Consider the following 26,076-nt stretch of genomic DNA (forward strand, 5'->3'; position numbering starts at 1 on the left):
CATTTTCAGACTTTTCTCATTAGATGGCTCATCTACGAACTGAGTACTTGTGTTCGGTAAAAAATCATGAAAATCGGTCCAGTAGAAGGCAGTAGAACTTCAGATAATATAGCTGTCCAAAGTTAATGATTATCACGGACTAAGATATATAATTATATTATTATACTTATAACTTGGTCCGTGATGATTATTTTTCGAGTGCCGCATTGATGGTTGGTCCCACTGTACGGGGAACCCTCCTCCAAGGATTATAGATAATAATAATATATAATAATAATAATAATAATATATTATCTATAAACCTTGACCATCCTCTGCCGCGCCGTCACTCAAGAGATAACTTATTATAGCTATTAGCTATTGTTCTATGCTATTAGCTACGCCGTTATAGCCGGTTCCGTTGTCTTTGAAAAACGTTTCGTCCATTGCGTCCGTCGTGTCATCGTGGTGTTGTATAAAATCAATTAATACAGTTATAGTTTATACAATTTATATGTTATACACACACACACACACTCAGCTTACGTATTTTTTTTTTGTCAGTTATCCCGTCGTCGTTGTTGTACTAATTTGTTATTAGTTATTACTTAATACGAGGTGCGTTAACCCAGTTGTATCTCTAATTGCGTTCGCATATTTTCATACGCGTTTTCCCGTTTTTCACAACTGTTTTCGTGACATAAAACTACAAAATTTGTACTTTATAGTTAGTACCTACTTACCCAGTGCGCGTGTAGTGTGTACTGCCGCGCCAGCGCCGCCGCTTGAAGGTATAATATTCATGTTAATAATATTGCATTATCATTAATTATTGGCTTGTACAAGTACAACTACTGTAGCAGTGGCGAAACTACTAGGGGGGATTAGCCCCCCCCCAAAAAAAAATATCACTTATTGGTTTAGATATAAGCCTTTGACGGGTAATAATAAATCATTTTGTTAGGTGAGCTTTAACACTCCCCTCAGAATTTTAACCGTAGTTTCGGCTATATACTGTAGAAGTGTCAAGACTAATCGTTTCTAATAGTGGTACCTAAATAGTTCAGTATAATCTAAAACTTAAATATTGATCCATACGTCCTGTACTCGTTCGTATATTGTCATGATCAAGGTGGATAATAATATAATATATACTATATATCCACCTTGGTCATGATCATAATTAGTAATCCTCGACATCTAGTTTTCAATTACCTATAGGCTACATAGGCAGATTATCACTCAATAGTTGTATTTCAACTTTCTTGTTTTTCTCTGACATGACTAGTGACTACGCCATCAGTGGTGGCTTAGGGGGTGTATGTACTTTGCGCCAAAAATAACTCCCCCCCCAAAAAAAAATATATATATATAGGTATGTAATTTTCGTCACATCTAAAAATTAAGTTTGATAATTTGTGCCACTTTTTAAGATTGTAGTTTGCGCCACACAAAACTAAATAAAAGGGCATTAAGTAATCTGAGCCATCATGTACCTACAACAATTATAATTTGCGCCACTTTAAAATAACTAAATAATCAAGTTTATTTTCATAGAAAATCAGTAATATTATAATTATAAATAAATGGAGGTATATAAGTATTTAGTATACGTACAGTCGTACTATAGTCTCTATGTATACTAAATAAATATATTATTAATATATTTGTGATTAATATCGGACTAATTGTAAATATCATCATACTGCTGTACAATATATTTTGACAATTGATAATAACATACAACAAAAATTAAAATATTTACAGTCACGCATAATAATTATATGTACTATATATTATATTAAGGGGATAAATAGGGGGTAGGTACTGAAATATATGCTGGGCATCAAGGTTTATAAATGATCACCACGCCACTGAACACAATAGGTACACAACAATATTATATCTGGCACGCGTTTGTATTATTGTATTTCCGGTGTGATATCAGTAAATTTGTCTGCTGGTAAAGTTGAAAGTGTGGCGCAGATTACATATTCCATTTCGTTTTCTGTTGTGGTGCAAATTACCAAAATTAATTTTTAGATATGGCGCCAAATACCATCTTCCCTTAAAGGGGATGTCGTCGGGCCATGTGCCCATACCCCTATGTTCTAAAAAAAAATAACAGGTGAATAGATGCCTACCATACAATTTAATTTAATTGAATAATATATGCTTTATTATTACAGTATATAATATACGAGGTTTAACAGAAAGACTAGACCAAAAAAAAAAAATTATGCTACTTAAACGTATGACAAAAATTGTTAAAATTAAATGATTAGTAAGAAAGCTTAAGAAATATACCCATTTTACCAAATTTCCAAAAATTATATTTTTAAAAAAGTTATTGCGTTCCAAATTAATTTAATGAAAAAAATTTTGATATTTTAAAAAATAAACTATTTGACTTAGATAAATGTTTTTACCACCCAAATCATTCTTATAATCAGATTCACAAATTGGCTATTTTGAATTTATTCCAAAATATTTAACAGGCGCGGCTCCAGAGACTTACAAAGGGGGGGCCATTTTTTTTCAGCTATCACTAAATTGCAAAGGGGACTTAGAGAATATTCTAACCTGGAACCTGTAAGTTTGTCAATAAATAATGTCTTGTATTTACACATTATATTTGGTTTTATTTAATAAAATATTTATACAACAAACTCCAGCCTTCTTTTTTTTTGTTTAGAAAATAATTCTATTATTTCGTCCACTTTCAGATTCGCCATTACTAATAAACGTTATCGTATGTTCGACGCGACGTCGCGACGACGCGGACCGGCGCGGCGGACACATACATTGATGAATAATATTTTGATTATTTTTAGAATACTGGGGGCTTAGGTTTTTCGTGGAAATGTCCTTATGCTGTATGCCATGATACATCGATACTCGATAGTGGATTCGTGTAAACACGTTTATTTATAGTATTATTCTTTTATAAGGACTATACACAGTGTTACAACTAACAGAAAGATATAACAGATTTGTGTAAGATTTACATGTAAATCTGTCATATCTTTCTGTTACACCCTGTATAATTGACTAAATTATATAGACACATAAACCGTCCGTCGACAATTTACTATGAAAACGTATTAAAATGTTATGAGTTTATGACTGTAGTCTGTATAGTGTAATTGAGTATTCACTGTTAATAGTTGTTTCCCCAAATTAGTACAGAGTCCGACTATGACTACGTTCCTATATTATGATACACACCTGACACCTCATATTAATGTCATATTGTTTTTTTAGGCCGCCAAATAAAATTGTTAGGTAGGTAATTAAAATCAAGATTTAATAGTACACAAGGACAAATATGTTAAAAATTAAAATTTTTGAAAAGCCTGGGTGGGGGGCATGGCCCCAGTGCCCCCCCCCCCTTGGAGCCGCGCCTGATATTTAAATCAAATTTTAAATTTTTATTACATGTCTAGCGCAAGTGGCTATAAAATATATATATAAAAAAAAATTTTAAATATTGTTTAGAACAAAATGTATTCCAAAAGTCAGTTCTATCTCTTACACTCAGTATATAATATATATACATATATATATATTATATTGGTCTACTGGATTTTTTAATTAATTGTAAATTTTTGTTATTCCTTACTTATCTTATATTTTTGTGTAGTAAGCCGAGTAATTTATTGTTTCGACGTAGCTGTGAATCATTTTACCATGGAAAGATCCTTATCAACATTATGACGGCTTAAAATCGGGTTGAATAGGTACACACTAGGCAGTAACTGAATAAAAGGTTGGGGGTCAACATTTTTTTAATATGCGAATGCGTCTCGTTCTGATCTCGCTCTCATGCATATCCATCGGGGTATTTCTATAGATAGGTACCTATAGATAAAGTTATATGTAGATCGATTTGAAAAAAAATAAGAATCGAAAATTAGATAAGTATTGTAATTTGTAGTGGTTCATATTTAGAGATTTTTATCTTTTAACTTTTGTACTATTTTATATAATCTGCTGTGAACTTATTACTTTTAAAATTAAAACACTTGTGAGTTTAATAGAAAATAAAGTTTAGTCTGATATACACTTTTAAAATCAATATTTTTTTATATGTACAATGTATACATATATTTTTACAATTGCCACAATTAAGTAACTAATAACATAAATGATTAATGTGGCATTGTGGATTAAATTTGAAGCATTTGAATATACTTCAATATTACAGGTACTTATAATTTAATATTAATTAAAAAATGATTATTCACCATTATTCACATAATTTGTGCATTTGTATTTTTTGAGGTATTTTTAATATTTTTCAGCTTCTATTGTAACAATATATCAGGAACCTTGTATTAAACTTTCACGCTTTTTGAACCAACAAATACAATTTTATTGACATTTATAGAAAAAAAAACTAAAACAAATTTAAACTGAAAATGTCCGTAAACTATTCAAAACAAATCAAAATTTTGAAAATTTTATCGTGAATAGAAAATGTTAATATAAACAATCAGTTGAAATTTCATGTTTATACGGTCTTTTTTTTTGAGTTGCATCAAAAACTAAAATAAATTTTGTCAAAATTTTGTTTTTCCCGGCGCTTTAGAAAATTTTTGTGAAATTTAAATGTCGACCTTTCGAATGCACGAACTAGATTCACTTTCCCATCAAACAAGATACTGATGTAGAAAATCGTTTTACTGCCCCAAACGGTGAAGACAGACATAAAAATAAATTTTAAATTAAAAAAAAAATTAAATAACACATCATTGTAAAATCAATACATTAATCGCTCCACTCAGAATCTAAAAAGCAGTCTAGAATATTTAGTAGGGTCATATTGGACCCCCCCCCCCCCTCTATCAAGCCATCCATCCTATATACCAGTAAGTTTTAATTTGGATTTTGGATAGTCAGAAAAACTTCTTTCGTTGCTTCAATAACACCAATTTCAAAATTGAAAATTTTACATACAGTTTACATACGACCATGTATATTATTACTACATACTATATAGTATATAGTTATTATTTTTATAAATCCATGAATAGTATAATGGTTTATTATAAATATTTTAATAAGCTTCATGAGTCAACGGCGTCGAGACAATAATGTAATCTGTATTCCGTTGACATAGGTATAGGAATTTTGCATGGGAGTCGGTGTGTCGTTGGTTTTTATTAGATTATTGATATATAATAACGAATTGTATAATAAATAAATAATGTGTAGTCGTAGAGCAAAAGATCCTCCAGTCCCTCTCTTTCGAATTACTCGCATTTGGCTACAACCTCGCAGACCCTTCAATTCAAATTTTAAAATGTCTAGTATGCAATAATAACACAAAAGAAAAATATGTTTGAGTAGTGCAAAACTCAGCAAAAGTATAATGTTAGCACTTTAATCTTATTTCCGCAGTATAGGTACATTCATGCTCGTACGTTCTTGTATTTTAATAATAAACCTACTATTATTTTATTGTTTTTATGCAATGCAATATAAAATACAAAATATATTATATAGGTAAAAAAAAAAATTAAAATTAACAACGTTCAATTTCTGACTAACTAATTAGCCCCTTTCATAATTGTATACAATTTACATTGAACAATACTAACACCAATATACTATATATTAAGTGTAGGTGTAAATTACCAGTGAGAATGTTTGGGCGAAGCGATTATAAGCTGCACACGTCAGCACGTCATGTCATACTGGTAGTTGATAAACTCAACAAGAGTAAAGCCAACCGTCCACGGGCACCACGGCACTTCAATATTTTTGAATTACAAATATTCTGTTCGTTTATGTTTTTCTTATCGACGTTTGGGATTTCACTATTACCGAGATTTCGAATTTACCGGGTTTATATTTTAGCATCATCACCTCACCATTTTTAAATCAATAAATATAGCTGCCATTCACTTGTGTTCTGTCTGTGCTTTCACTATATCCTATTTGTCGAATGTTTAGCATTAGTAATATGAATTTTATCATGTTCTAATAAATAGTTATAAAATACAAGGATTTTTGCTAAAGATTATAATATACAATTTTTTTTTTAAATTGAAAAAAATTGATTACATTAATATAATATAAATAATATAATTTATGAATAACAAACACGATAACTGCGGCTGGATTGGCGGTGATAGAAAGAGGGTTCTGGGGTATAATAAATATTCCAAGGACAGGAGAAGTCTAGTGGTTTGGCTAGATCTGGTGCTTTCCGCGGAAAAAATGATATGCCTGGGTAGTGTTTTATTATTGTAAAATATATTATATTAAACAATACAGTATGAATCATAATGGGAAATTACCGAAGCATAATAAAAACTGTTTTAAAAAATATATAATGATAACTGTATCATTATATATATTTTATAGTAGGTATTAAGTATAAATATTATTGTATAAACATAGTCGTTTATTAAGCGGAACTTATAACAAAGTAATGACGTCAATGACATTCGAAGTCTGCTAAGGCTATTATAATACCTACAGACCAACCATAGAATACTCAACGATTTCGTGACAATCATTAGTCATACCGATAACATTTGAATGTACATATTAGATACTGTAGCAATATTTATATATTCATTACATCTCTAATCACACTGTTTGAAATGTAACGTAAAATGTAAATTGTTTTTGTTACAGCTCTCAAACGTATACTTAATTATGGAATTCAATAGTTTCCTATTTTTGGGACACTGACAGAAACTTAACTCATTATGTAATTATATAGTTATATTATAACCATATAGGTAAAAACTTAGAACCATATTATCAATTAATAATTTTAAATTCTAGTAGAATTAAAGGAAACGTATATTAGTTTTTCAGTTATTACCTAGTTAGTTTGACAACGAGAGTTTTAAGTTTGTTTTCTTTTGTGAGAGACAATAAAAAGTGCTGCAAAATTATTTAAGTATTATTAGGAGAACTTCATTGTGTCATATACGATATGCCCATGTGTTGCACGGTTATCTTGTTGTAATAACATAATAATTGTACATTTAGAATAATTAATTTTAATTTTAATTAATTTTAGTAATTAATGTTATTTAAGATTCTGATTGGAACGGTTATTTATTATTATTTGCTTAATTTTGAAGACATTCATTTTAGCTATTTATATACCTAAACTTTTTAAACTTTTTTTCTGAGTCATAGACCTTCAAAATGTAATACAAGGCTGCTTATAAGTTGTTCTTACTGTAATTAAAAAATATCGAATTAACATTGACTAATTAATTTTTTATGAGCATTCCGAATTAATAGTTTCCAAATTATGAATATTCCACATTAATAGTTTTCAAATAATTTAGTAAAAAAAAAAAACCTGGTAAGTGGATGTCGTTCTGCTGTACAGTATGTTACAAGTGGGTCAATCAATGTTTAATGGATTGTACTCGTATTAAACTTGAATTTAATGATATATATAATTGTATAAGAAAAACGATTCTCAGCGGGGACGGCTTGTTAGTCTGGATATTTTATACTGTTATTATTTATTATAGCCTGTAAGTTGAAAAAATATTGTAATATTATTTATTTTTTATTCGTTTCTATGGTAATAAACAAAGCGTTGGTAATTAAAATCCCGCTTTTAACGGTCTTACGTAATTTGTCGGTGGTTTTTCCCGTGGCATTAAATAAATATTGAGAAAATCGAAAAATGACATTTTTAAAGTACCATCTTGATCCAATTTGATAAAATATAAGATACTATAAATAGAAATTGAAGAACTCCTTCTGTTAAAAATTTTATATATAGGATAAAAAAAATAAATAAAAAAATAAACAACATTGTGAAACCACTAGCTTCTCGTCCGCTCAGAATCTGAAATAAAATACCTATAATATATTAAGTATTTGAATTTTTCGTATGCCCTCAAATTTTTTTGGGGTGGCATGGATTTCCCTGAGCTATTTATTACAACATTTCCGTTGTTTATTAAAAATTATTATAACTATTAACATTGGCTAGAAAATAGAAATTATGTAAATTGTCTTAACCATCGTAATTCGTAAGAACCGTCATACTATAGTAAGTTGTATGAAAGTGTCTATGCAATTGTAAATACTATTTTGATTTTCAAGACCGTCTAGGCTCGCCTTGTTTAAGTACCTGTAAAAATATATATACCTACCGTTACCGCCTAAATTGTAAATGACTGTTTTCACCCATTGAAAAATTTATTTTTTTAATTATTCCAGTAAGAACAATTTTATGTTATAAAATAAGTTATTAAGTGTGCCTGTTGACTGTTGCGCTATAGTAATAAAACAAATATTTAAAATAAAGCGAGTTAGTGGATGTCGCTCTGCTGTACAGTAGATTACAAGTAGGTCACTGTATAATGGATTGTATTAAATTTTAATTCAATGATATCATATCATTGTATACGAAAAACGATTCTGAGCGGAGATGGTTTGTCCGTTTGGGTATTTTATATTTTATTATAGTAGCAGTATTATAGTAGTATAAGTTGAATTAATATTATAATATTATAATATTTTATTCGTTTCTATGGCAATGAATAAAGCGTTAGAAATTAAAAATCCATTTTTAGCGGTTTTTCGTAATTTGTCGGTAGTTTTTCCCGTGGCATTAAATAACTATTGAGAAAATCGAAAAATGACTTTTCTAAAGTACCATCTTGATCCAATTTGATAAAATATAAGATACTATAAATAGAAATTGAAGAACTCCTTCTGTTAAAAATTTTATATATAGGATAAAAAAAAAAATAAAAATAAAAATAAACACTATTGTAAAACCACTAGATCCTCGCTCCCCTCAGAGCCTAATATGTAACTCAAAATGCCATCATAGTTTCAAATTATCCGTGTGAAAATAAATATGAATTATAATATTGTATAAAAAACGTGATTTATTATGATCTTTTCTAAAGAGCATCAACCATTGATCATAATTAGGGCTAGGAAAATAAAGCACTAAAAATCCCCAATAAAGGAATTAAAAAATTGCCAATGATGCTACAAAAAAAAGCATTTTAACCAAGAAAATGCTACTAAAAAAGACTTGAATATTTTTAAGTTTAGCTGAAAAATATTTTTAATATCAAAAAATAATTTATTAAACACATTTTTATATGTTCACATCAAGTAATTCTTAGAACAACTAAGCACAATTTATAAATATTGAAAAAAATAAATTAAAAATTGTTTTATTAAATGTCGATAAATGTCAACGTATTATGTAACCACTACTCCCCACTCGGTAATCGCTTTGACAAAATCTAAGAATCTATTTTCAGAAATATTTTCCGATAAGATGATAATATTTCACTACGAAATCACGAAATATATATATATAATAATAAAATTAAAATAAATTAATAAATAATAATTAAGATAAATATGTACGTAAATGTTCTAAAATTGTTAAATATGCGTATAATTAACAAAAAATAATTAAAAAGCTAATAAACTGACAAAAAAGTACCAAAAAAACATTTATTTATGAATATACTAGAAAATGCAAACAAAGCAAAATCAAAATTGCATATTTGAACTCTGTGATGAATGAATCGAATTTTGTTTTTGATTAGCTAAGTCCTGTAATACTATGAAAGAAAATGCGAATGCTACAAAATCCTAGCCCTAATCATAATACTTAATGATTATTTAGATATATATTATATGCAGGTTAGAAATCTTAAATTAATTTCCCACATTTGTTATGCATTGTTAAATATTAATACTATGAAATAAAAATTAATTTCTACATAAACAGACAATTTAATTATTGACGATGCTTAATTATTATCATTTCTGGCAACTTACTAACTTATGTAGCCTATAGGTACTTGATGTATAATAAATAATTAATAATAATTATTATTGCGCTATCAGTACTAGATTTTAATGAATATTTGTACGTTTTATATTTGTATGTTTGTTAAAATGCTTGAATTAGAAGTTAAAGTTTCAAATTAATACTACCTAGTGTTAAGATTAAAGACTAGTTATACATTTGTATAATACTTGATATTAAAAAAAAAAAAAATAATTTATAATTCTATGTATTATAATGTTAAAACCTTTTTAGGTACCTATTATTATTGTATGCCTATAATAGGTAATTATTGTATTCTTTCAATAAAAATTTAAATCCTATAATAATTCAGTGAAATATCGTTAGAGTTATATGTTAGAGTCTTACGTTTAATTAAAATATATTATGTTATTATTAAATTTAATAACTATGCATTTACTATTTGGTTATCTAGGATGGTACCTGCAGAATATATGTAAGTAACGATAATATTGACTATCAATTATGGAGCACAAAGATCAAAACAAATACGGGCATCCGTACAAAAATTATAACTTAGGGAGTAGATATGGGAAGCAAAGAGTGGACAATGTCAATTATCAAAATCGTCAAGAACAGATGGGAAGGAAACATTTTGGATTTAAGCATCTGGAAGAGTTGAGCGACAAAGAACCGTCGGATATTGTGTTTGTAATATGTAATCAATCCAACGGTTTCGTAGATTTATTTAAACAAAATAAAGATCCAGATTGGTTGTTCTTACTTATAAAGATCACTGCAAAGATTTGTAATACCGAGTTTATGGCGAGTAAGCGGTCCATATTAACTGAAATATGTTGGAACTCAGTATTTATTGACCATTTGAAGTCGTACGTTCTCAGTACTCCAACTGAAGTAAACATAAACAGACGACTTAACTTGGAAGCGTTTTTTGAAAATTGTCTAACAGTCTGCCAGTCTATTACAGATTTATTTCTGAAAACTGCCGCTGAACGTTTAAACAGCTTAATTATTTGTATAAGGATGGCTTTGTCAGACATAAAGAACAACTGTCTTGATCTTAAAATAAATGACATCATGTTATTGGAAAAAATTGCAAAAATATTACAACAATTTACAAACCTAAAATTGAACAACGGAACGAAAAATGACAATAAAAATGAACTTCAAAACGCTACTCCACCAGAGGATTTTCGAGTACTGTCTGTTTATCCTACACCATTTGATATAGAATTCCAACGACCTTTTTTACGTCCTAACATTACAAAAGGATCTTATCAGAGTGTAGAACATTATTTAGACGTACAGTTTCGTCTTTTACGTGAAGATTTTATTGCACCGCTTCGCGAAGGGATTAAGTGTTATAAAGAAAATAATAAAAATCATAACGAAAGACGGAAAAGAATTAATAATATTCGGATATATCGCAATGTTCAATTTAACGACGAAAAAGTTTTTGTACAAGATAAATTGGGATATTTAATAAATTTCAATAAAAACAATTAATTGAAAATCAACTGGGACATTTCTAAACGGTTGATGTATGGATCGTTATTGTTATTTACTATAAATGAATTTAACGATTTTTTTATCGGTATCGTATTGGGTCGTGATAAAAAATATTTGGCAAACGGTCAATTAATTGTAGAATTGATTGACAACGTACAGCCAGACATACTTACGTCATCGTTCACTATGGCCGAGAGCGAAGTGTATTTTGAACCTTACAAATGTGCCATGCAAGTTCTCCAGAACTTGAATGGTAATAATTTCCCCATGGAAAAATATATTATTTCAGCCTATAATAAAGTCGAAAATCCTAATTACTTAAAATCTTTACCGGTAAAAATGTTCAATTTCAATGGCGAGGAACCATTTAATATTTTAAACGATAATGAATGGCCTGCACAAGAAAAATTCGGACTAGACGAAATGCAATATAAAGCCTTCAAAGCTGCATTAACGAATGAATTGGCGGTCATACAAGGTCCACCTGGTACTGGGAAAACATTTATTGGGTTGATGATAATTGAATCAATTATTAAAAATGTGTACCAATGGAATGTGCCAAACAGATTAAAAAATCCAATATTAGTCGTATGCTATACCAATCACGCATTAGATCAATTTATGGAAGGTATAGTACAATTCACTAAAAATGTCGTTAGAATTGGTGGCCAGACAAAATCAGATACTGTAAAAGACTATACCTTAAAGAATGTAACGAAATACTATAGGAAATCGTCTAATGTATTTAAAACCATTAGGAATGCCACCGAAATAATTAAAACTATGGAACATGAAATAACGTATTTTAAAAATTGTAAAGAATTTATTTCTCAAAATGCTGGTATTTTAGAATTAACCTTATTGAAAAATGGAATGCCAATAATATATCAAAATTTCTTTTCTAGTCCAATAAAGTATATTTGTTGGCTATTTTGTGATAACGATTACTTTGATTTTAATCCAATTGACTTGATTAAGAACGTAGGCTTAAATACTGAACATTGTCACTCTGAAAAAATTTTAGAAGTTAATAATATTAATAACACAGAAGATGAAAATTTGCACTATGAAAATGATGACCCGGACATGGATTTTAAACACCAGGATATTGTTATTTACAGTCTTACTTTAAAATCTGTAAAAGATATTTGTGAAATAACTATTAACATGTTAAATGACTTAAAACCAAAAAGAATGAAACGTCAGTATAATGATCGTTATTACTCTAAAAATAATGATTACAATAAAAAATACCAGGAATTAGAAACCTCTTGTTATAGAATGGAAAGAATACACAATTATCTTAAACAGATGTTAACCTTAGCTGATTATAAAATTAAATCAGACTTCTGTAGCACTATCCCGGTAAATCTTTTTAAACTAAAAATGAGAGATAGATGGTTATTATATTTTAACTGGGTGGATATTACTAAAAATATGTTTGATCCCAAAATACAAAATCTCGAAAAAAATTATTATAATCAGCACAAACAATATTCAGAATTGAAGGAAATGGAAAATATTGAAATCTTAAGAAATAAACACGTTGTGGCGATGACTACTACTGGAGCATCTAAGCATAGAGTATTGCTCGAAGGACTGCAATCTCCGATTGGTATTTGAATTTTTTGAATATTTTAAATTAAAGGGTTAAATATTTTATAATCATTTTTAGTGGTTATTGAAGAAGCAGCCGAAGTGTTAGAGGCACACATCATTGCATCTCTTACTAGACATTGTCAACATTTAATACTTATAGGTGAAGTATGGAATTATTATACAATATATTACTATATAGGAGGCACATAGAATAGATTTAATTTGACTAAATTTCTAACTTGATTTTTTTTATGCCTTATAGGTGATCATAAACAGTTACGTCCAAGTACTGCAGTCTATAAACTAGCAAAAGAATTCCACTTAGACATTTCCTTGTTTGAACGTATGGTCAATAGTGATGTGCCATACTACGCATTAAGCGAACAGCATAGAATGCGACCAGAAGTATCGTCCCTAATAACGCCAGTTATTTATCCCGACTTGTTAAACCATAGTTCAGTACTCAATAGACCGCATATACGTGGTGTTACTAAAGATATATTTTTTATCAACCATACTAGCTTTGAAACTGAGGTATTTTTAAATTTTACTGCTTAATGTGCGATTTTAAGAATATTATATTGATTAATTGTTATCATTCTACAATTACACCTCATGCATCTAGTCTATAATTATAATTTGTATGTACCCTTAGGTCGAAGAAATATCCAGCAAGAGTAATGATCACGAAGCATCTTTTTTAATTATGTTTGCTAGGCATTTAATATTACAAGACTATAGGCCCGACCAAGTGACGATTTTGACTACTTATAGTGGACAAATGTTTAAACTACGTTCTGTAAGTCAAATAAGTAATAACTACACAGTGTTCACTGATACTATTTCAGTATTTTAATTATTGTGATAATATTCTAAATTTATAAAAACATTGATTTTACAAATTAGTATAATGCGCATGTCCAGTGATAGATCTAGAGGAGGGGGGCAAATAGGGAGCCTAGGTGTAAGGGCATTACATTTATGAAAAAATAAAAAAAGCCAATAATTTAATTAAAACTGTGTATAGATATATAACACTAAAAACATTTGAGATACAAAAACAAAAAGACGTTCTGAAGTATAGTAGGTGTCGACTGTCGAGTGTATTTTATATTTCCGTACTTAACTGTAATGGATTTGTTAAATTTTATTTCAATGATACCTAAATCACAGAATAGATACGAAAACCTATTTTGGGCGCAGACGGTTTGTCAGTTGTCACCCTAAATATTTAACAGGATTTTATATTTTATAATGATATTTGCTATAAGTAACTTATATGTATTATTAATATGTATTACGGCAGATTAAACTATAAAATCTTTACCAAAAAAAAAAAAAAAATGACAGTAAATAATATTACAAGTTAAAATATTATTTTCTATAATTTCGATACCTAGCTACTATAAGTCAATACCGATGAGTCGTAGAATAGTATGAATATGTTCGAAGGATATTAAATAGCTTAAAAATAATTATGATACTTTGAAAATAGCATCGTGCGTAGTAAATAATAGTAAGCGTAGTGGCAAAAAGTCTCAAGTCCCATCAATAATTATATTTTTTGCACCAAGTAAATCATGCGTTGCTCTAGGGGGTGGTATACAATTTTAAAGAAATTAACGGTGGACAAATTAAATAAATAACGGTAAAGAAGAGTGGAATTAAAATGTTCGTTTTGGGACGGAATATATCTAACGACGGGCCTGAGTATAATACTGTATAAATCAATACCTAGGGAGGTTTAAACATCTATAATATAAAATATACTTCTTAATTTGTGTTTTAAAGTATTTTTATCTTGAGGAAGTGAGTGCATCTATATTAAGGGCGCTCTGCATTTTGAGTAGACTTATCGGCTATCGCTATGCCACACTTTATAATAACACGTTATTTAAACTAATCCATTTTATTATAATGAAAGATTTTTAACACAATTCTTAATAATTAGTTTATATTATAAGTAACGTAAATCAATAAATCTAAACGTGTATTCTATGAAAACAAAGAAAGACATAGGGTTAATTGAAGAATGTTTTTTAATAGCTGAAATACCTAATGTAAATTTAAAATTTGTTAATATTTTTATTTTTAGTTACAAAAACAATATTCAAATTTAGATGGTATGAAAATTCAAGTCGTCGATAATTATCAAGGCGAAGAAAGTGATATTATATTGCTTTCGTTAGTTAGAAGTAATGAAAACGGTAATGTGGGGTTTTTGAAAACCGAAAATAGAGTATGTGTTGCTCTATCTAGAGCAAGGGATGGTTTATACATAATGGGAAATATGGAAAACCTTTACAATTCGGGTAATTTGTGGAAAGAAATAAAACAAAAATTAGTGGATCAAGATGCATATGGTAACTATCAAAATATAATATTATATAATATACTTGCATTTTAAAATGTTTTGTTATAAAATATAATAAATCTACTTAATCTCATATTTTACACACAATAATACAATATTATATATTTATTAACAGGCAATGAGTTAACTTTGAAATGTGAAGTTCATCGTGATACCATGACAAAAGTTTCGAAATGTGAGGATTTTAAACCAATTTCAGAAGGTGGTTGTACTGCGTTGTGCAATGATTTGATGGAATGTGGTCATTACTGTTCAAGTGTATGTCATGTCTATGATCGCAAACACGAAAAATTCATAATATGCCAACAACTGTGTAATAGGTAAATGTATATTATAATAATATTAATAAAATATGTATTGAGAGCTTAAAATTGACATACCTATACCTTTTAACGGTTAGCCGACCAGGGAATCAACTCGTATATACCTCTCGATGACCCGCGAGAATCAAATCAACGGTATCATTTCAGGTAAACAGGTACCAGAGAATCAAATCGTACGCAACCAATAGTTGGGCCAAATTTTATCTACTTGCTGCATAATTAATTATTATTTGTTTACTACCCAGAGATTGGGCCACAAATGTATAACATAAAAATATACGAATATAATATAATGTTATTAATTACTATTTTTCTAATACATAAAAATACGATTATTATTTTAAATATTACCATACAAATTTCAAAAATTGAATATAAAACAAGGTCTATACAATTAGTCAAATAATAATTTTTTTTTTCTAATACATAAAAATACAATACAGATTTTACAATACATTTTAAATCTGTTTTTTCCTTTTTTCCCATCTCCGTATTTTTAATTTAATTAAGAATATAATTTTTACTTTTATTTAATTAAAGTTCGTCTTCTAGCTGGCTCTTAATGTTCCTGAGCTTCTAGTTTAGAATATAAACTTCTTATTGAACTCCTAATAAAACATTTAAAAAAATTATAAATATTAGGATATGGCATGTTGAAATTATTTTTGAAATGCAAATGAAAAGACTCAACGGCATTTGTAACGATGTCTTATATTATTTATAAATTACTTTATTGACTATTTTTTATCCATTTCATTTGATGGCAAACCATGCTAATTCTATATTATTTAATATTGTATAATTTATTACCTTTTGATAAGGCACCTGGTCGCTCTGAGTAAAGTTTCGTGTAAACTGCAGTGTTAGGTATTTAAAATTTAATAGTGGTCCAATCACTGAGTTCACCTGTTATAAAAGTAAATCTGTAATAGCCCAATTACCATATACCTTTTTGAAAAAAATGTTAATTGTGACTCAATTCCCGGGCGCTTCGATATGCACTAAATTTGTAATTTTTGTACCGCCATAATCCAACGACCAATATTGAGCGCAATAATATGATCACTAAGGAACAACGATTGAAATCAATATCGATTTTAACAGTCTTAGTTTGGGTTTTTCAGTGTGTTAGAAAAAGAAAAAGCCCAAGGCCATAACTAGTTTCGAGAAATGGATTCATATGAAATGTGTGATTAATACAACTGAAATTAATGTGTTCTCATAATATTTTCGAATCTGTATCTTCTTTTCATAATTTATATTTCTAACTATAAAATACTAAATTTAAATACAAATTAAATGTAATATTTATTTAATTTTTGTACCTACTTACATAAACAAGTTATAGTTTTTAAGATTTTAACGTTTATTACTTATCTACAATTACTGTTAAAATACAGCTGTAAAGTCACATAAATATAATTGTGAGCGTGTAAGGTTAAGTAAAGGACGTTAAGTTGAATAACTTCTAGGTAGCACAGTGAGCTGGTATTAATGCTATAAGTCAATGGTTTTGTCAATGTTTAATACCTATTGTAATACGGATAATTCAAATTATTGTAATTAAATGTAATTATGCATGTAATAGACTATTGATATTATCATTGTTTGATATATTAAACATTTTAAATGTTTAAAATTTGATATATTAGGGTTTGTGAAAATAATCATCCTTGTGAGAAACAGTGCGCTGAAAACTGTGGAAAATGTGAGGTGCCTATGGTGAAGACACTACCGTGTGGTCATCAAACCACGTTGCCTTGTGTTGTTGATACTGAAAAATTCAAATGCGTAGAAAAGGTTCGTCTTCATATTTTATTGCAAAATTGTCATAAATAGATTGGTAAATATAGTTGAGAATTGTATAGTGTTTGTCATCGAAAATATTATGCATGCCTCATGATCAGCAATAATCATTACAAACACTACAAACTGTTGGCCGTAAACACTTTACAGATTATACGTATTTTAAAAATGATTATTTCTAAATTAAAATCGTTTATGCTTTTGAACAGGTGGAAATATTGTTAGAAACGTGTGGGCATAAAACAATCAAAAAGTGTTACGAAAAAAAACCTAAGTGTACAACTAAATGTACTGATCGATTACAATGTGGACATGCATGTGTGCTTGATTGTCATAAGGATAATGATCCGACACACGAAAATGTAAATCATTATTTTTCATTATTATTATTTCTAATAACAATATTATACACTTTGTACTTTCTGTGTTTAATCTTTATATTATCTCGCAAAAATTATTTTTAGTATACATGCTCGAAACAATGCTCAAAACTGAATGTAAACTGTTCTCAAGATCACAAATGTCGTAAAAAATGTTACGAAAGATGTTCAAAATGTCTAATAAAAGTTGACAAAATACTGGAATGCGGACATTTGAAAAAGTCTGTAAATTGTAGCGATGACATAAAAAATATCCAGTGCTCGAAACACCTCCCGTGTAATCGCATATTACTATGTGGCCACAAATGTCGACAAATGTGTTATGAGAAATGCAAGGAATGTAAAGTTATGGTAAGTTGCTACACGGTGACATGCACTAAATCATTAAACATTTTTTAAAAATAATGTTTCTTTTTTTAGATTACAAAAACACACCCAAAATGCGGCCATACTAGTAAAATAGAATGCCAAATAAAACCCGAAAGAAATGTCATCTGTCTCAGAAAATGCACGCGTACAATGAGCTGTGGACATAAATGCAAGTACAGATGTGGGATTGATTGCGATCCTAAAAAATGTAAAGAACTGATATCGAAAGAAGGGAAGCTCACATGCGGTCACAGTAAAATGTGGGTTTATTGTTGTGACGCGGATAAAGGTAACTATTATAATATAATATATATTATCATGTTATATCTTTAATACATTTATTAAACTCCAAATTGAAGCAGAAAACAATGAAATCATTTATTTTTCAAAACTAATTTATACAAATCAATTTATACAACTGATAATAAATCAATATGAAAAATATAAATAAAAATAATATAGGAGGAACTACGGCCTAGCCACCCGGACCCTGGCCCAGGCTTATCAAACCCGTGTTATATGTTTGAATGTTATATAATATAATATACTGACATTAGTGACTAAACTTTTATTTTACGTGATGATAACCGTATAACGGGCTTAGTTATATACGTGAATTTCAGTATCTATACTATCTCCAATGACCAATAGTCGGTAATTCACTGGGGAGAATATATTTTGTTGGACAAAATTAAACAGGTATATAAAAACAAGTTAAAACATTTTATTTTAAAAAATATTTTATTATTGTGCAGTAGAAAATGTTATTTAGTATAGTAGTGTACCTATAGGCTATAGGTAAATACTAAAATATAGCTTAAAGTTTTAAACTTTAAACATTGAATATTAGATAGTTGTCTATCTTAGGTAAATCTTAATAAATTGGTGTATGAATATTCAATATTATTATCTACATTTTCGTATACTTGTAAATTTGACTTTAAAAAAAAAAAAAAATTAGTTATATTATTTACTGTATGGGCTTACTAATATGAAATTAGTTTTTTTTTAAAATTAGTTCAATATGCCATACTATTAATAGAAAAATAAATTACTTACAGCGAAAAACCGTATAGATTATAGGTAGGTACCAATATACCTATAATAAAATATTAAATTATGTTTAAACTGACATATCGTTTTAAAACAATGATTTATAATTAAATATAAATTTAACACATCCATTACACAACGGTGACTTAGGGAATAGCGATGTAAGCAGTATAGGTTAACTGGAAACCTACTATGTATATTGTATATAATATAGCATAGTGAGTTCCCCGTTTTTAATAAATATTTAAAGTCTATTATTTTTATTTTACAGTCATACCTATTATTACATATTCGCATATAGCTATAATTTATAATAAAATATATTAATTTTTTCAATATTTATGAACACTAATATAAAAGTGAGTTATTACTTTTTAGTACATACATTATACATACATAAATATATTTGAAGATATTAAAAACAAAAATCCAATTTATATATATATATGTTTTTTTGTATTGAGTTAAGTCTGGCAACTTTGGCCATTAGCTGTTTTTGTTTGTAAGTGGGAGGAACGGTTGTGGTTAGAACACGTTTTGTATGTATGGCAAGGATTTATTGCTAAAAATCCTGGTTGGTCATTGGTCACCCATCCGGGAGCTAGCAACACAAACCGATACGTATATTTAGAGGATTTCCACAGTTGAGTGAAAGGACCGCGCCATAATAATTATATTATATAGGTAGGTACCTACGCTATAATATATAAAGTAGTAAAATTATAATATTATAATATGATTATGTGACCAGATATTGTCTTAATACATGTATGAATTTATTTTATTGTTCAATATTGCTTGTACTGCGCATTAGATTATCAAAAGATCTTTGAACTGTATTTATTTTTAGAATATTTAAGATATCACACTCTCTCATTTTACTTGGAAAGATGTCTAGTTTAATAAAATTGTCTAGTTCCGCCTATTTAGTATTGAACTTGACGAATTAAACTTTATAACATCGGGTGTGTGTATGTAAAGAAGCAAAGAAATTATAAACTTAAAGATTACGAGCGGCGAACATTTCGTACAGAAACTGTCAACTCTAGTCGTCCAAATCGTAAGCGAATAATAATAATAATAATAATAATAATAATAGGTAGTCGCAGATATTATCACGATATTCAGGATAACCGTGATAAGTCCCATGCAGGTCGTATAGTTATATATTATTTTATATTCGAATCGCGTCTCGTGGATGTCCGATCATGTCAAAATAACATCATTAGATGCATCTACTACTTTTGCAAAAAAATTTTTTTTTAATAATCGTTACTGGTTAACTGCATGTGCATATTGCTCATGGACGTATTACAGTGTCACACGTACAGAGAATTTAATAATTGTCTATAGATATCGGGGGCCCATCGTCAGAAATGCCCGATGACGGTTTAACCTGTCATGATCGCAGAAGACTGATCGACGGTCACAGTTTGTGTAAGTCTAGTACCTACTCAAATTGTATATATATATAAGAACGTGGGTTTGCTTGCTCCCCACTGATTGATAGTATCCACGTACGAAAACAGTTCTTTAAAAATCGAAACTCATCTTTGTCATACATCAATAAATAATAATAACATTACAAACTGTACATATCCTATAAGAGGCCATATATAAAATTTTCTTGTTTATATAAATTATTATAAGCACCTACCTCCTACCCCACTGGTAAAATCTATTTGGCTGTGTATACCCAACTGTACAAAGCGAATGTATATTGTATTAAAATCATTGATTATAAATACTATATAGTATTTATAATCAATGGTAAAATATATGTCTGTAAGGTTTGGTAATTTAAATAACAGATGAAATGGATAATTTTAATAGTGCGACCCCCATCTCATCCGGTCGTCTCATTTAGATTGGTTTGTTGTTTTTGAAGCGCGTAGGTATAGGATAGAAATTTGAACATAGAATGACAGTGAGATATCGATCGAATTAATGACGTCAAAGTAGTGTAGTGGCAATAACCACACATCGGAAGTCCAACATATATATATATATATCATGACGTTTGTAGTACGTGGGTAGACAAGCGTCAATTTTCCGTGTAATTAAATGTCGTATATCAGTGTGTCTCCCTCCGCCGTATCCCATTATTGTTTTTTTTACGTGCGAGAGGTATCCAATGGTCTTTTATATTGATACCTATTAACTATAATATATATGTAATTCTGTATAGAATTGTTTGATAATTAACGTGAAGAAAAATATTTAAGTGTTATTCGATTTTCCTATTATGACGCCACAACAGGTTCATTGTGGTAATAAACAAGTAATATCTAATATATAACTCGTAAGTCCCTATTATAATTTATATTCTGAACCTCTGAGAGATTTATAAAACAAATTTATAAACACTTGACAAAAATATATTCACGTGTGTCGGTTTTATGAACACTCATATTATTTTGTTAATTACCTAACAATAAAGTATTTCAAAATTATTATATAGATAACAAGTTTTATTTATTTTCCTTTTTCAGTATAAATTTAAGAAGAAGGTAAAAAACGTCCTAATAATACCTAGTTGAATGCACTATTTTAAATTAGTAATCACAACATAAATTTTGCAAACCTACTTAAATTAAGTATAATTAAATAAGTATTTAAAATGTATTTAAATTCATGCCAAGTATTTGTATTTGTTCTTAAATCATTTTTTTAGAAGTAACTTTCTGAATGGATGTATTTGTACCTATATTTAAATACAATTTTAAAAGTATCTTTTACACAACTTTAATTTTGTTTCTAAAGTATTTATCTACTATGTTATGTTTACGTATACACATAGTTTTTACTATTACTTTTTTTTTAGAATTTGATGGAAGCAGTCAGTATGTCCTTGACAAATGCAAGGAACCTTGTTTGAAAATGTTATTATGTGGTGATTTGTGTTCTGGTACTTGTGGAAAATGTAAACAAGGCCGACTGCATGTACCGTGTGAAGAAATGTGTAACAAGATCAATCCTTGCAACCACACGTGCGTGTATACTGTTCAATATATGATATTTAATATTTATTCACTATATATTTACATATTAATCAAAAAATTGTATACGATTTAACTAATAATTGTAATTTTTTCTGGTTGTTTACATATATTTAGATGTAATTATCCGTGCAAAGAAGCGTGTCCTCCATGCCAAAAAAAATGTGCTTACTCTTGTACACACTCTAAATGTCCACTTCCGTGTAGTGCTCCGTGCGTTCCATGTCAGGTATAGTCGACGAGGTTCATCTCAGTATATTTTAGTATATTACAGTAAACATTAGTATATAGATAACTACTAACTAAATATAAAAAAAATTAATTTTTTTCATGTAACTTCTTTTGCTATATTTCATCACGCAAAATACGGTTGGATCCCGTCGCGTTTTCTCGTTATCTCGCTACTGTCAGCTATATATCTATAAAACGTATGAGCTACATGATACTAGAAAAACACCCTCGTGTGTAATGTGTAGACCATCCAACCAGTATAATATAAACGTTACATATAACGTTTGATAATATTTTATTATACAAACTCATCGAAAATGGTTGTATTATTATAATTATAATTATTGATATTATTTCTTACCAGGAACCGTGTGTTTGGAAGTGTAAACATTTTAAGTGCACCAAAGTATGCAGCGATGATTGTGATCGGCCACCTTGCTATGCACCGTGTCAAAAGAAATTAAAATGCAAACACAAGTGCATTGGATTTTGTGGCGAAACATGCCCTCCTCTTTGTCGCGTATGCGATGAGGCCGAAGTAACAAATATTGTATTTGGATACGAAGACGAACCAGACGCAAGGTATGTACAGTTACATATATTATAATTATTTATTGATAGGAAATTTTATAAACGTACATACATATAGTTTAAAATGATTTAATGTGATTACGTTGAAAAAACATAATCTGTGTACTCGCTCCGAAGTTCGGTTTGGGCTGGGAAGTCGATGATTATTACATGCACGGTAGTAAGGTCTTAAGTTACTATTAGACTATCGTCATTAAACTGTGGTTATATCCTGTTATAACAATATTCTAAACTGCTCCGTCGTGGGTTAGGTGGTTATTTAAATGTGGTTATTAATGAGTAATGACTCCAGTGAAATCATATTTTAACCTAAGCAATATTATTTAATTTGGTGAATAACAATACATTTCTAAACACAAACCATATAGTTACAGGGCATAATAGTACCTTTATATATTATTTTTATCATCAATTTCCACGTACTTGGCTATATTATATAATATTATGATTTATGTGCGCATAAGATAATATATTTGTCACGCAGGTACGTTTATCTGGAAGACTGTAAACACACGGTCGAGTCCAAAGGTCTGGAACAGTGGATAAGTCAGAACAACGAAGAGATAGCCATTAAACAGTGTCCTATGTGCAAGATGCCCATTCTGAAAACGCTGAGGTTCAAGAACCACGTGAAATCTGTACAGAAGGACATCTGCGAAATAGTGACTAAACTGTCCGGTGGCCGCGATCAGTTGGCCGATAACCAAAAGAAGGAGGCCCTCGAGCGATCAGTAAAGCAATTGAACCGTTCATTCAGGAACATCGAGCAGACGAGCCCACGGTTCAAGGACGTGAAAAAACTGTGGGCCCACCCGTCGGACCGACTGTTGCGATACATGCATAGAATCACGTTGGGCGCCGAGCCCACCATCGACTTCAACTCGTGGACGTCCACCGCCAGACTGGCTGAATCGTTCTTCACGTACGAAAAGCGCATTCGAGACTTGGCCGACGGTGGTCCGAAGGACGTCGTGGTCGATCACTTTGTCTGGCTGCTGACCGCGCTGGTTGTTCACGCGGGCCGTCTGTCCAGACAGCAGACGGCTGACTTCAACATGGAAATGGCCCGTGGCGCCCGGTTGGTGGGCTTGGCCGAGGTTAAGACCAATCCCGATTATGCAGAGGCCGTCGCCTTACAGGCTTCCACTCCTCAGGCCGCCACATCGTCCACAGCCCCCGAGAATAAGGTCGGAGATTTGGTGATGGGCATGGAGGCTTTGTTGATGGCCGTCGGGCCATATCACCAGGACGCGGACAGCGAGGTGCAACGGCTCACTGATCAGGTGCGGGCGGACATTCAGAGCCTAGTGCCGTTGTCGGAAGCCGAGCGGAAAATGATTCACGCGGCCATGTCGAAAAGCTTCAACGGGCGGGAAAGGGCTCAAGGCAACTGGCTCAAGTGCACCAACGGCCACATTTACTGCGTGACCGAGTGTGGTGGGCCGATGCAGCGGGCCAAGTGTCCGACGTGTAAGGTGGATATCGGTGGAGAAAATCACAGGTATGTCGATGGCACGAGGGTGGCGACGGAGATGGACGGCGCGACACATGTAGCATGGAGCGCAACCAACAACATGAACAATTTTGTCTTTGACTGATCGAACAAACGTTTTTATCTTCATAATACCTAGGTACTTAATTATTCATAATTAGTTATATGTTATTATTATATGGGTATATAATAATGTACATTTAAATACCTAGGTCTTTATGGTATAAGCTATAAATACAATAAATTATGAGAAATATTATAAATGCATTATACTTTTAACTTTGACGTGTTAAACATTTTACTTTATTACATTATTAATTTCATTAAATAAAAAATTTCATTCATTAATTTTATTACTACGTGTTATATTATTATCATAGTTTAATGTACCAAACAATGTTCTTGAAATACCGAGAGAACGATCCATCGACATTGTTGCCCCTAAATTGCCTATCCATGACACCGTGTTACAACTACTGTGTATCGTTAATATTATTATGTCGGCGCTACAACTGTGCAATATTATAATATCATATACCATATTACCATCACTATTTAGGTGTATTATAATATGTGTGACCGCATAGTAATAAAAAAACACTAAAAACTTGAGTTATAGAAATTCATAATAATATTTATATGTATATATAAAATAATGATTTGAAAGAAATTGATTTAGAGACTTTACATATTTTTAACTTTTAAATTAATCATTAATAATTGGCATACATGATTAGGTCACCTGATGAAATCCTACCTATTACACTTGACTGTATGCTTTATTAGGTACTAAAATAGTGATAGTTGAAAATTAATAAATATTTACCTTATTTAATAGTAATATATTAATAAAAATAATAAATGTCTGAATAGTTTATCACAATATTTTACGGTGGAAAATTATGTACTTTTAATTATTATTTTTAGAGTTTCTATAACTAACACAAATGTGTGTACGTTATGTTTATTTATTTTTTTAATTATTGACAACTATGACCATTATCATTTTGTAGTGAGGTTACGGTACGTTAAGGAACTCGTGTATGCACGGTGAGGATTCGTGACTAAAAACCCGGGTGGTCACCCATCTGGGAAATCGCTGGCTGATATTTGACCTCAAAACACGTTAGTGACAGCTAACGATGAGCGATGAACCATCGAGCCACACAGACTCCTATCTTTATTTTTATCAACAGGTAAAAAAATAAGATAATATTTTACGACTCATCACAAAATAAGGATATATAATATAATAATTCGAAGTTATTACAAACTATAGTTTATATGACGAATTTTGTTTTTTCTATACTCTTTTAAATATATTTTTTAAACTGTAAAATTTGAATTATTATGTGATCATATTATAGTGTCGTATATTGTTGTATTCAATACTTGTTATATTGACTTCATGATCCGCTCTAAAAATGTCAAAATCAAGAACAAAACCAATTTCACGCGCATCTATATATTATAAATAACCTTTTTAACGCTCACGATATTATATTTATATCCTCAAATGGTCATAACTCATAAATCTAAAACCAGGACTATATTATACATACTAAATATGTCTAT

At 29.9% G+C, this 26,076-nt stretch overlaps 1 protein-coding gene across 3 annotated transcripts; it reads left to right on the forward strand.

The window, feature by feature from the left end:
- Positions 1-364: 364 nt before the first annotated feature.
- Positions 365-25,745, forward strand: LOC100166005 (NFX1-type zinc finger-containing protein 1). 3 transcript variants are annotated; one of them, XM_029491803.1, is made up of 16 exons: positions 365-770; positions 10,230-12,899; positions 12,960-13,043; positions 13,146-13,417; positions 13,539-13,682; positions 14,979-15,246; positions 15,373-15,577; positions 17,233-17,380; positions 17,596-17,748; positions 17,851-18,117; positions 18,187-18,424; positions 22,013-22,178; positions 22,305-22,416; positions 22,783-23,000; positions 23,494-24,640; positions 25,515-25,745. In XM_029491803.1, the coding sequence occupies exons 2-15, from the start codon at positions 11,315-11,317 to the stop codon at positions 24,605-24,607; spliced, it is 4,974 nt and encodes a 1,657-aa protein (XP_029347663.1). In that variant the 5' UTR covers positions 365-770; positions 10,230-11,314; the 3' UTR covers positions 24,608-24,640; positions 25,515-25,745. The 3 variants fall into 3 exon arrangements, with proteins under 3 accessions (XP_029347663.1, XP_029347664.1, XP_008187018.2); XM_029491804.1 differs by lacking the exon at positions 25,515-25,745 and adding an exon at positions 6,628-6,703 and having other exon boundaries at positions 23,494-24,845; XM_008188796.3 differs by lacking the exon at positions 25,515-25,745 and having other exon boundaries at positions 23,494-24,845.
- The last annotated feature ends 331 nt before the right edge of the window (positions 25,746-26,076 follow it).

The sequence above is a fragment of the Acyrthosiphon pisum genome, chromosome A3, assembly GCF_005508785.2.
Source record: "Acyrthosiphon pisum isolate AL4f chromosome A3, pea_aphid_22Mar2018_4r6ur, whole genome shotgun sequence".
Lineage (NCBI taxonomy): Eukaryota > Metazoa > Arthropoda > Insecta > Hemiptera > Aphididae > Acyrthosiphon > Acyrthosiphon pisum.